This window comes from Myxocyprinus asiaticus, chromosome 34, assembly GCF_019703515.2.
Source record: "Myxocyprinus asiaticus isolate MX2 ecotype Aquarium Trade chromosome 34, UBuf_Myxa_2, whole genome shotgun sequence".
Classification (NCBI taxonomy): Eukaryota; Metazoa; Chordata; class Actinopteri; order Cypriniformes; family Catostomidae; genus Myxocyprinus; species Myxocyprinus asiaticus.
The window spans coordinates 42384334-42397692 of record NC_059377.1 but is presented as its reverse complement, the minus strand read 5'-3'; the positions used below and the strand labels follow the sequence as shown (position 1 = coordinate 42397692).

Below are 13359 nucleotides of genomic sequence, written 5' to 3'. Positions count from 1 at the left end.
ACAATACAACCCCCCTTATGTTCAAACCAAATCTACAGCCTTAGCCCCAAGGACTCTAAAGCAACCAGTCTCTTGATTTTAGGCCAAACTATTAAGTTATAAGCAAAAAGAGACATTTTGCATATTACTTGACCACTAGGTGGCATGACCCAAGCAGTGGGCGCTGTGCCGAAACTGCACAGGTACCCTCAGGTCATGCTTGTGATGTCATATACCAAGTTTCGTGTGACTACGCTAAAGAGTTTAAACAGCCTTACATCCATTTTGGCATGCTTACCATCAAATTTGTCACGGTGTATGAGATTGGTTTAGTTTATCATCATGAATCTCATAACTTTTTGTCATGAGTGTCTCTAGATAATATATGCCAAATTTCGAGCTAATCGGACATACTACGTTCAAAAAATTGAAGTAAAAAAAAGGTTTTTCGGAAAATTAGAAATGGTGGAAAATATAGTGGGCGGAGCAAAATTTTGTTTCTAGGCTTTAAAGTTCAACACTTATAGGCCGAAACGTGTGAAACTTTGAACAGATGGTGGTGCTAGAGTGTTTCAGTTAGAGACCCCAAATTTGGGTCAGTTACATTTGAGAGTGTCCTCTATCATTGTGCCAAATTTCACAACTTTCCTGTGTATAGTTCTATGGGGTGCCATAGACTTCATGAGCGGAAGAAGAAAAAAGAACATTAGCTCATTCAGTAGTTGCATATGCACCTTGTGTGCTTGGCCCGTTTAAGAAAATGAGAACTGAGAATTAGAGAATAGAATGTTGTTTAAGGAGAGTGTTTAGGGCGCTTGTTTGGGAGAGTCTGGGGTGGCATGTTTAGGAGCACATTGGAGAGTTTAGGGAGTGTTTGGAATCCCTACTACAAAGACCAGCTGAACCAGCATGCAACACCCATGCTGGTTTAGGCTGGTTTATGCTGGTCTGGTGCTGGTCTAACTGGTAATCCAACATAGCCCTGCTTTTCACCAGCAAAATCTAACTGGTTAAGCTGGTTGACCATCATGGTCTTTATGATGAAGCTGGTTATGAGCCTGGTGGGGACACCAGCATCCCATGCAGGGAGACTAGCACCCAAAACACAACATAAGCTGGTAACCAGCATTGCTGGTCTTTTCAGCAGGGGGGCTTTTAGGAGACGTTGGGAAGATTTTTTGGGGAGTGTTTTTTTTTTTTTTTTGGATTGGTGTATTCTAGTAATTTAATTGGTTGTCATTCACAGATGAGGAAACTCAAGGATTGTGATGAACGCCTGTGTGTTGACAGAACTCAGAATACACTCGATGCACAGGTATGAAACACACACACACACTATCTTATCTGTACGCATGTTTGCAGGTGTGTGTTTAGAAGTGTGAAGTCTGTTATTGTTTCTGCGAACTCAATATGCATGTGTTTGTAGTAGAGTTTCACAGACTAGTCGACAAAGATGACACAAATGCTTCTGTAACCTGAAACGTATGCAAATTGGCCTTCAAATATATCGTAAATTCTAGTGCAATGCATAATAATTTAAAACGCATCTCTAGCGCTAGCTAGTGATCTTCAACATGACTTGCACAACTTTGACCTGATTGCTGTTCGCTCCTTCAAGAACGCAATTCGCCGAGAGTTTAGAAGATTTAAATATAAGTTGGAATACGATGACCTGACGGAATGCATCCCCATCCTGCACCCTATAGATCCAATATTCGCCTGTAATCGTACAAGTGGCTGCAGCGACAGGTAGTCCACGCTAATCTAAATATGTTCAGACACTTACATTAACGTTTAGCTAATCTAATCACAAGTCTACTATTAAAAATGAGTAATCGTGCAACTCCTAATTTGTAGTGATTGTTAAACACCGCACCTGTCTCTGTCTCTCTCAGTTGGTGTGTAATGGTATTTAGATTGATTAGTTTGTGTGTGTTGACAGGAAGAGGGTGGGATATCTCTTTTAATGCTGTAGCTCATGATTACAGAGCTTCATTCACTCGACCCTGCTGCTCTGAGGGAGAATAATTTCTTTATTCTTTGTCAAACACACACACAGTCTTTTCTTACTCACAAAGACCCCTCAGTGCAGACGCACAGTAACTGATATGGTGAGATATTGATACAGGGAAATCTCTGTTCATCTGGAAGAGTTTAGAGTTACAACTGAAAGCCTTCGATTGTGTTTTTCTGTGGACTGCCTGTGTGTGTGTGTGTGTGTGTGATTGTTGGTCATTCTGAGTTAAAATGTCACATTTTCAGAAGGCTGTATGTGGTTACAACTTTGCAAGGAACCAATAGTTATTTATGATCTCTCACCTTAAGCCTAACATATAGCTCTACATTGTGAAAATTGGTGCAAAAATGTGTAATATCAAAATGTTTCTTTGATATTCTGGTCTTACATATTGCTCAATGTAAGTCTGTGGGATTTTATGGCCTCAGTAAATATCATTGCACAACGTACTGCTCCAAATATAATTATTTCAGTTATTTCAATAAATCTGATTTTACATTGATTGCACACAAAACGGAGTCAAATCTATCAAATAAAGTGACTTAGTTTGGTATACTGTTATTCTTATTATATACTGTAATTCATAAGTCACAAATAGCACACAACTGACACGGTTTCCTTAAAATGCCCATTGATTTTATGTGTGTTTACTAGCTGTGGAGTGTGCATATTGGTGTGTAAGTGTATATGTCAGTGGCGTAGCCATGGGTGTGCCAGGGTGTGCAAATGCCACCCAAAACGTAAGCTTGCATACCTAAATAAAATGACCATTTTTTTAACGCTTAATTATAGTATGTATGGGTGTAAAATGTATAATGCTGAAACAGAATTTAATAATCATTGACTATAATAATACACAGGGCCCTATTTTAAGAGCGCAGTGGTATGCGATAAGTCATCACACAAAGTTAGTGGGCATTGCCATGAAGTTTTGCTATTTTCGTGCAAGCATGCACTAAGTCTAGGCGCAAGTGGGTTTGGTAAAATTGCACACGCAAAGCACTAATGGGCTGGGTCAAGTGCAATTGAATTCTGAGGTTTTTCACCGGTTATTGCAGTGTCTGCAATATATTATATAGTCCATTCCCTGTCAAGCACCAGCTATTATAAACAAAGACAGCACATTCATAAGAAGTTGGTAGTGTAAATGGACTGTATGCAATGAATTAGAAGAATAGAAATATGGACTCACATTATTTTGTGCATTAACTGCATCCTTGTTGAATGTGATTTGCTCCTTTTATACACATGGAAAATGTGGTTCAGGAAATGGATGTCGGCTCCGTTAAATTATAGAGAATGTAAGTATTATAAATCATATTGATCAACTGACACACAAATCATAGCTAGTATTAGTAACAGTGATTGTATCGGAACGCACTTAACTCCTACTGGTCTATTTTGAAAAATTACATTCATTTATTGAAACATGAAAATATTAAGCCGAAAATATTCCTAAATTAAAATGACACTTTAAACAAAATGAAAATATAATCAAAATAACGAAGTGGTCACAAAAATCATACCAATTCCACCGGTTCCTTTTGCAGTGACTTAAAAATCACTCTACGACAACAGGTGGAAAAATACCAATACAAATTATATCATAAATACAATTGTAAATATAAACATAACAATAATTGAAAAATAAACCATGACCTATTGATAGTTTAACACAAATCTCATAAACTTTTGTTTCATAAAAAGGCGACAACATTGATCGTCAGGGACGTAATTTTAAGTTCAACTAAAAATTAGAGTTTGGACATGAATTTTATTACCACCTGCTGGTGGATATTTAAAATGCTAAATATTAGTAACTGTATTCCACTACACAGTTACAATTTAAATAGTTGTTAATCAGAATACAGTTACATTCTAAAAGTATTTTGATTACTAAAGAGGTTACTTTGCATTTTATTGTAATTTGTTTCTATTAATATTTAGTCTATTCAGTTGGAAAACATTTATCCATATAAATGATGCGATCCGAGGAGTGTTTGAACAGCGGTGAAACACTGTCTTATGAGTTACATTCATATGAGCGCTTTCACACTGTTGTGAGTGAAAAGGTGGATATGACATCACTGAGGAACTTTCTCTTTGGAGCTTAATAGACACATTGTGTAAACACATCGTGTATTGTAAACACAATAAACACACCGTGTTTCTACAGCTTAACAAAAACAGTTCGAAACGCTTTGACAGATGAAACATAAATCGAATAAATACACGATTACATGCTTTGTCAATGTTTTTTTTATGTGGTTAGCATATTTTTTACAAGAAATGCTAACCAATGTAGCCTTTAACATCGTATAGAAAGCTACAAATAATATATTTTCTGCCTCATTCTATGAACAGAATCCACATACGATCAGAAACGGATGTCGTTGTGTACACTCTGTGGGGTTTTAGCAGCACAAGTTAATCTTGTGTAAATTGTCATGTAAACATTTAGCTTTATGCTAAGCTAAAATGCTATTTCTTGCCTTTGCATGCATCTGTTACCAGGCGCGATTATATTTTATAATGAATTCTATCAAGAAAATTCACGTTAGAACATAACTTTTTTCTCTAGTAAGACCTTTGATATTTGGGCATAAAATTTTTATTCTTAATGAGAATTTCAAGTGAAAAAAATCAACCAGTGCTGAAGAAGTAATCCAAAGTATTTAGATTACTCAAGGTCAGTAACGTAATCTAACGGAATACGTTACAAATTACATTTTACAGCATGTATCCTGTAATCTGTAGTGGAATACTTTTTATAAGTAACCCTCCCAACACTGTACATACAATACACCCAAAGTTTGCACGCATAAACCCACAGATAGTGCGAACACTCACATCCACATGGAGTTTTTAAAAAAGAATGAAGAAATAAATTATCATTCTATTAATTTGAAAAAAAAAAAAACATGGATAAATAAACACATTTATAAATGGACAAATAAATATGTAATAACATTACATAAAAAATAACATTTAAATGTTTATTTAATTTACATTAAAAATGTAATTATATTTAACAATTAAATTGTGCGTTAATAAATCGTGTATTTAATTCATGTTTAAAGTGCTAACATTTTTGTTTGTGTGTGTGTGTGTGTGTGTGTGTGTGTGTGTATTCGTTCCCTGGCCTGATTTCAGTCTTCAGGATGGCTCTTGGCTTCAGTTGCCTAACACCCACGCTCGATGTCAGAGTGAGAGTAGCCCACTCGCACACAGCTGTGCTCACATGAGAGAGGGAGAACTAATGTTTCACAGAGCTTTGCAGATTTGGGCTCTCTGTCTCTCTGTGAACTGTCAACACTGCCAGATTCCTTCTGACAGCAAATAAAACTGATTTGACACGCATCACACAACCAGCACTCTTCGCATGAAACGGACAAGAGACTCGACTAACACACCGATTCCAACAGAGCTGATGTTAAAATGTTGCCAAGCTAACACAATACTCACATTTTTGTTTTCTTATTTAAAATTTGACCTCAGTAATATTTTTTATGGGCATCCCTGCAGATTTGAGAGTGTTTTAGACATTTTGCGCTTGTTAGCCAGTTTTATGTGTCTGTGTTAACCTCCTGAGACCCAAGCATGACTGCTGTGTGCATTTTCCATCCCCCTTTTTATTTGTAACTACGTAGTAGAACTTAATAAACATGCAATAATAATAATAATAATAATCATTTTTTTAGACCAAATAGTTTTCCCGAAAATGTATGTCCTCATGTGGGCAGCGGGACTAAGTTGTGAAATGTAAAATAATTCCAAGCTACAGAATGTCAGATTGTTTTTTCATCAAATAGTTTATTATGTTTCCAGGAGTGTTGGTTATTCATGTTTGGAGATGTTACAGACATTACATCAGAAATTAACATAATTATGATTCAAAGTAATGTCCAGCATCATCCAATCACTGCCAACCATGTTCAAATAAAATGATACATTATAAATTCTGAATCTATGTACTGATTATCATTGTCACATGTGTGTCAAACATGTTGAGTGATCCAAACATCATCTGCAACCTGAAACTGAACTTTTGGTTGGATTTTAGGAGTGAACGCACCCTTGTTCTCTTGCTTAATGAATGACTTCACCTCCAGTGTGCTGTCTGTCTTCACTGATCTCAGAACAGTTTGAAATGCACCTTATTTTCATCCTAACTCCATATAAATCCACTGAAAGCAACATTTTTCAGCTTTTGGATGAACCCATTGATTCTCAATAAATGTGATAATGCACAGTGAATATAGGATATTTTAGGGAAAAAAAATGCGCTAAAGTACACATTAGTGTACCTTGTGTTTAGCAGCGTGGCGTTTCGCAATAAATCGCTCACATTTTTAAAATAGCATATCAGATGAAACTAGAGACTCTAAGCGTTTGACTCAAACAGGTTTCCATGTAAAAACTTAATTAGGTTTCTTACCAGATGTAATTTTGTTGGTGTTTCTGCCAAAGACAAACTCTGCTGTGGTCAGCGCCATGTTGTTTGGTCACATGACTTCGTACATCGAACATTTAACCCTTTACTGACAGCACAGTGTCTCCTTAACTGAAATCAGTTAATTTAAATGAATTGATATTATGCATTGTGTATAGCGAAGCCAAAATACAACATCCACACATGTGTACGTGGGGTTGCACGAGGTTAAATGTGTGCAGTAATGTTCACACGCTCTTAACTGCATCTCTGTCTCTCTCAGGATTCATCAGGTCGTACACGGAGTTTCTCTCTTCTTCCTCATCTTCCTCTGACTTCCTCTCCTGGATCTCAGAGACATCATCTGCCTCATAACGCAGCTCCCAGCAACATCGTTACCATAACGCATCATAAGTCACCTGCAGCCGCCCGCCGTGCCAAAAACCAGTACCCAGAGCGCCTCCTGGAGGTCAAAGAGGTACAATTCACACACACACACACACACACACACACACACACACACACACACACACACACACACACACATACTGAAGGGGAAACAGGAAACAGACAGCCTTGAGGTTGTTGGTTTGACCATCACATGATGCTCATTACAGAAACTCCTGTTTAATCTGATTCTGTAACAGAACTGGGGTTCGTTTGTTTGAGTGAAAGCAGTTTTCTGAACTCAAACCACACTTCTTGAAAACGGTCTGGGGTTCATGTGGAAATAGGCATTATGACATAGTGTGTGTTTTAAAGTGAAAGGGTAACACGCTGTTCTGTCTGCATGCGCGGGATTTCATAAGTTGTTTTTGAGCGCTCGCCTGGTCCTCAACAGCTCCTCCACCCTCTGGTGGATGCCAGCTCGCTCCTCCCCTGGCGGACGGCAGCGAGTCCTCTGGCCTCTGGCAGATGGCCGCGGCTGCTCCCCTGGTGGATGGCAGCGGCGAGGACTCAGCGACAGTGCATCTCTCCTCCCTCCTGGGTTTTGGCACCAGTGTAACAGTTAAAGGACGGGCAAGGAGGAGGCGGAAACTGGTTGAACAGTTAACTTAACTTTTAATGATATAAATGAACTTAAAAAAACATAAAACATAAAAACAAACATAGACACACATGCAACGTGGCCGCGTGCGTCTCGCTCTCTCTCGAACTGGTGCCTCCGGCTCCCTTTTATCTCACTCTCCCGCTGATCAGCTGACTCAGCGCTGACCGTGCATCATCAGTGCCCTGCCATGCCCCCCTCCTCGTCGCAGATATATATACTTCGCTTTCCGAAGTCCCAAATATTTCGCTACGCTAGAGTCACATGTTAAAAATGTACTATATACAATCCAAACACTGAATGATTTAGAAATCGCAACGGGTAGTCATTATCTATTTCCCAGGACTGGAGGTCATCTCCCTAACTTTGGTGGAATGCAGTTTTTCTTTTCACCATCTGCAGAAAATTAAGACAGAGCATGACAAAGAGCATACACATAAGGCCTACTAATGCACATAGTCACCTAATATGACAATAACATCATATCATAACTAAAATCTCTCTCTCTCATTCAATTAATAGTGATTGAAGTAAAATAGAATCAAATGGTTATAGAATAGTTGATTAATTATGTAATAATTATAACTGATATATATTTTTGTGAATAAATGCAGTACAATATAAATGCATATCCTCCAGGAGCTAAATAAATAATCACTGTTATTGTATTCCTGGCATGGGCCAGACCCTCAGTCACCCCTCAGATGGCATGCATGTTACTTGCACCTTATTGTAAAAGGAAAATAGAAAATGTATTAATATAATAAGAATAAATGAGGATGATAAAAGATGAGATATAACTTGTAAGAGTAAAAGGATATTTGAATATTAACCCCTTCAGTTTTAACTTAGGAAGAGTTCAGAAATCAATATTTGGTGGAATAACACTGAATTTCAATCACAGCTTTCATGCGTCTTGGCATGCTCTCTACCAGTCTTTCACATTGCTGTTGGGTGATGAATCTGCCCAGTTCCAGCCTTGCTGAAGCACCCCCAGATCATCACCGATCCACCTGGACATCTAATGGTTAGACGGAGTCCTGGAGAGACCTTCAAGCCACAGTGTCCCGCACCCACTGTGAAATTTGGTGGAGGATCGGTGATGATCTGGGGCCACGTACAAGGCTATCCTAGAACAAAACTTGCTTCCTTCTGCTCTGACAATGTTCCCCAACTCTGAGGATTGGTTTTTCCAGCAGGACAATGCTCCATGCCACACAGCCAGGTCAATCAAGGTGTGGATGGAGGACCACCGGATCAAGACCCTGTCATGGCCAGCCCAATCTCTAGACCTGAACCCCATTGAAAACCTCTGGAATGTGATCAAGAGGAAGATGGATGGATACAAGACATCAAACAAAGCCGAGATGCTTGAATTTTTGCACCAGGAGTGGCATAAAGTCACCCAACAGCAATGTAAAAGACTGGTAGAGATCATGCCAAGACACATGACAGCTGTGACTGAAAATCAGGATTATTCCAGCAAATATTGATTTCTGAACACTAAGTTAAAACATTAGTATTGTGATGTTTATAAATGAATATGAACTTGTTTTCTTTGCATTATTCAAGGTCTGAAAACACTGCATCTTTTTTGTTATTTTGACCAGTCATAATTTTCTGCAAATAAATAATCTAAATGACAATATTTTTATTTGGAATTTGGGAGAAATATTGTCAGTACTTTATAGAACAAAACAAAACCCTAACCCTAACACAAGGATGCGTTGTATTCTCAGCTTTGCCACAAGGGGTGCTAGAGTGGAAATTAGTGTAAACTGTCGATCATCTATGGTCAGTTTTCTCTTTCTTTCTGTTTTTTTAAGGCTATGAATCAGGCCGAAGGTCATCAGAAGAATCTAGTTCACTCCATCGAGTCGTTGCAGACGCGAGGACCCCTCTCCTGTCTAGATCAAGACCTGCTGCTGCTCAAAGCAACATCTGCTGCCACCCTCAACTGCCTTGGAGAGTGCCTAACTATTTTACAGAAGAGTGCCGGTCACAACAGCAACACTCAGACGGGCCACCACCATGGCCCGACTTCTGGTGAGTCCGACATGGATGCCCTAAAGACGCCCCTGGTTACTCCAGACCATGAGCGTGACCTGGCCAAAGATCAGGGCGAGGTAGAATGTGGCCCCTGTCCATATTTACCGGGGCCCTTGCAGCTAAACGATTGCAATAAATGTTGTTGAAGTTTGCATGTTCTGTTGTGTTGGTACTCCATCCATTTGTAAGTTCACCTGTGTTTTGGCTGTTTATTTTTTTATTTTTGTTCTATACCTGTCTGTGTAATTTGTATTTTTGCTTGAGTGTGTAACACTTTTAATGTTTTTTTAGTTTTTTTTTTTAATGGAAAGGGATGAACACCGTCCCTTTAATGCATGTATTTCATTGATTTGTGTGTGTGCTTTTCTATGCTGGACGAACCACATGCCAAAGAAACACACAGGTGCCTAAATATTCAAACAATGCTGTCCGTAAGAACCAAGTGGATCTACTAAAACATTTCAAATGAATCCTGATGTGAACTCAGGTACTTCTCTATGGGATTTACAGCGTCAAAGCATGGCCGGGTCAATGGGAGGGCCTAAGGGGGCATTGTGCGCCCTGAGTCAGATGGTGAAACATCCAGAAAGTTCCCCCCCATTCAGAAAAAGAGAACCTTTTGCCCACCCTAAATGTCAAAATGCCTCCCAGCCACCCACCATAGACCACCATCCAAGTACCGGCCCTGCAAAAGTGTTGTTCGCCAAAATGTAGGTCACCATGATTTAATTTTACCTTAATTTTTTGATGTCAAGCTTTGTATTTTGTCCATTGGATGTTTTGAAATTTGATTTGTCATGTTGACTCACTCGGCCAAAAACAACCATAAGAACGAACAGAGAACTCTGGGAATCTTTGTGAACTTGCTTGCTATCAATGGACAAATTTGAGCGCATTATGACAAAACCTGAAGTGCTTATGAATTACAAGATTACATGACATTGTTAATGGATTTAGATGGATTTAATGACATTTTGTGCCATTTCTTTTCTGCTTCAACAAACTGCATTCTGTTTCAGTTTATTTGTATTCATTTGTGCAAAATATCTTTGTGTTCCTCTGAGAGGAACTTAACGTTAGAGTTTAAAAGTGCTTTGTTTGTACCTCTCTCAGCCTGATCACTTCGATGAACTCAATTTGAGGTGAAAATGAGAGTATTGGTAAACTGAATGGATTGATGCCATAACCGAATCCAAACCTTGTTCTTAAGAATTGTAATTATTTAAGGCAGTTTGAACTGGTGTGATCTAGTACTCGGGTTCAGAATATGCTCTTGGGCCACATCCACACTGATCCGTTTAAGTCTGAAACCTTCGTTTTCAGTTTCCTAATGCCATTGTTTTGCAATGAAGAGCGTTTTTGATGCCGGAAAATGCCATTCTAGTGTGGTTAAGAGGCGTAAACATAGTGAAATTGATGCATTTTGCAAACTAAAATGTATTAGTGTGGACGTGGGCTTGATCTGAGCTCTTATAATCTCCAATAATCAAAGTCTTGATTGGCCACTAGACTTTAGAGTAGATGCCATATTTGATACAAATGAAAACAAGGCTTTGATGGACAGAAATACTAGTCAACTTATTCAGTGAAATACTAAAACATTTACAGTAAATTTCCATATTGAATGGACTGCAGTTCTGTCCTTCATGCCAAATCAAATATGGCATCTACTCTTACTAAGGTGGTCTATCAGGTGCTACAGATATATAATTAGGGGCGGGGTTATAATTGGGGTGGAGCTGTTATGGGGCGGATCCAGAGAGGAAGGACTATATCAATCAGGTAAATCCAAATCATAAACATTTCTTTGTCTGCATGATCTGTTTGTCTCCCATCAAAATGACCAGACAGAACATTTTGTGTACTCTGCTCTGGTCCATGCATGGATTTTCATTGCATGTTTAGTGTGATATTATTTTCTGTTGCTTGAAACATTTGTGCATTAGTCTAAAGCAATGCGTTTACTAGAAAATGTTGAATTTGCAAATGATGCTGCATTTCATACTGTAATGATCACACTTGGAAATGATCTAGAATTGCAAATGGGTTCCGGACTAGAATCAACAAGTCCATTAATATAAGTATGTTTTGTGTCCCTGGTCCTCTGGTAATTTATTATGGCTGTCTGCTGAATTGTCCGGAAACTTTTATTGCTCAGAAGTTTCTCAGGACACTGTTTTATTGAAGTATCAACTTTGTCTCAGATGTTTCTCAAAGAATTCCTTTGAAGCAATAAAAATAGATATCAACAAGTCAATTGTTGTCATACAATAAAAGTATCGAGCTATGAAATGAATGTTGAGATCACTTGCTCTTGGACAAATTTGATGAGAAATTTTTGAGTTCTTATTGAGATCTCTGACTTTGGTATCTTGGCAAATCTGAGCACAGTTTGAGACATTGCTGAAATCTCCTCTGAAGCTCTAGGGCATAAACAATTGAGATCTCATTTGTATTTTCGTCTTTCCTTTTGGTAAAAGCAACGAAGAGATTCAGAGCAAATTGGTAGTAAAGCTAGTGTTACTATTTCTGATAATTTAACAAAGCAAACAAAGAGTTTCAGAAAGATGACCACCATCATTCTCTGTTTAGAGTTGGTTCTCTCACTATAAGCTTGAATGTTGCAAACAGGAGGGAAAAAAGGATAATCCTGCTCTTCCTCATCCTCATCCTCTCACTCTCGCCAGAGCTGACACTAGAAAATAAAATAATCCCATCCTTTCACAGAGCTTGTCTCAAACGTCTCTCCATGAGGAATCCCGCAGAAAAAACTGTTGCTGTGATTCAGAGCGTGACGTGCGAGATGAGCCCCGGTACAAGCTCTCAGGCGAATGAGCAACCATCTACGGTTGATTGCTTCGGTGAATCGCTGAGATGTTTGGACACCTTGCTTCACACCTTGGGTGTCCCTCAGTTGCTGATAAAATCATCTTTATGCAGTCTAAAGTGGTCTTAGCTGGCAACCAGGCAGGTGTCCACTGGTCTGGCTAGTCTAGTTTTATGGTTTTAGAGGGGTTATTAGCACCTGTCTGCTGGTCACACCAATAAGACCAGTTTAAAATCATCTTGGCCAGGCAGCAAACCACCTTAGACTGGTTTATACTGGTCACATAGGCTGAAGGACGGTAACTGATGATCGGGAATTACTTTCTGTAATGACGGACGTGATGTTAAACCGCTGGTTGTGTGTTCTACTTGCCTTTAGACAATGTTCCTGTATGGACTGTTCCAAACTCGCCCTCAGGAGAGCATTTGAGGAACGGCGGCGCTTCTACTCTGCTTTCGCCCTCCCTCAGCAAGAAAACCCTGCTGTCGAACACTGAGGTAAAGCCACTCTGTCAGGGCTGTCTAGAAGGTAACGTCCAGATAGCAAAGTCTCGCGAGAGTCGCATTTGTGGTTAATAATGTTAGGTTTGGATTTAGGGGTAGGGTTAGGTTAGGGTCAGGGTTAGGTTTATGGTTAGTTGGGGTTAGGTTTAGGGGTAGGGCTTCTGTGGGACTCCTAATAAGCATAATAAACACGTTGCATACCATGTGAAGTTTCGGCATCCGGAAGGTTACCTTCTAGGCACAATCCTCTGTCAGGACAATATTGGTGCATTTTGGGTAGTGTAGTTCAATGCAAAGAAAATGTGGCAAATCTAATTTTTTTTTTGTGTGTGAATGTTTGTCAATATTTTGCAATAAACTTGTTATTTATACTGTGTATATATATATATATAGCATATTACACACATACAAACTATACATCCAGAGCCAGGTAAACATAAAAAATCCTGTTTGCGTCAAACTTCCTTAAATTAATATAGGGTCACATATGACATGTTTGACGAA

General features: G+C 38.9%; 1 protein-coding gene across 4 annotated transcripts in view; it reads left to right on the top strand.

Moving 5' to 3' along the window:
• LOC127425230 (oxysterol-binding protein-related protein 10-like) overlaps positions 1-13359 on the top strand; it is a 50194-nt gene that overhangs the window by 17829 nt on the left and 19006 nt on the right. For 3 of the 4 annotated variants that reach the window (XM_051670968.1, XM_051670967.1, XM_051670970.1), the window contains exons 4-7: positions 1226-1294; positions 6712-6906; positions 9303-9522; positions 12731-12849. In XM_051670968.1, coding sequence (XP_051526928.1) covers positions 1226-1294; positions 6712-6906; positions 9303-9522; positions 12731-12849 — 603 coding nt within the window. The remainder of the gene's footprint in view (positions 1-1225; positions 1295-6711; positions 6907-9302; positions 9523-12730; positions 12850-13359) is intronic. The other variant, XM_051670969.1, reaches the window with a different exon arrangement.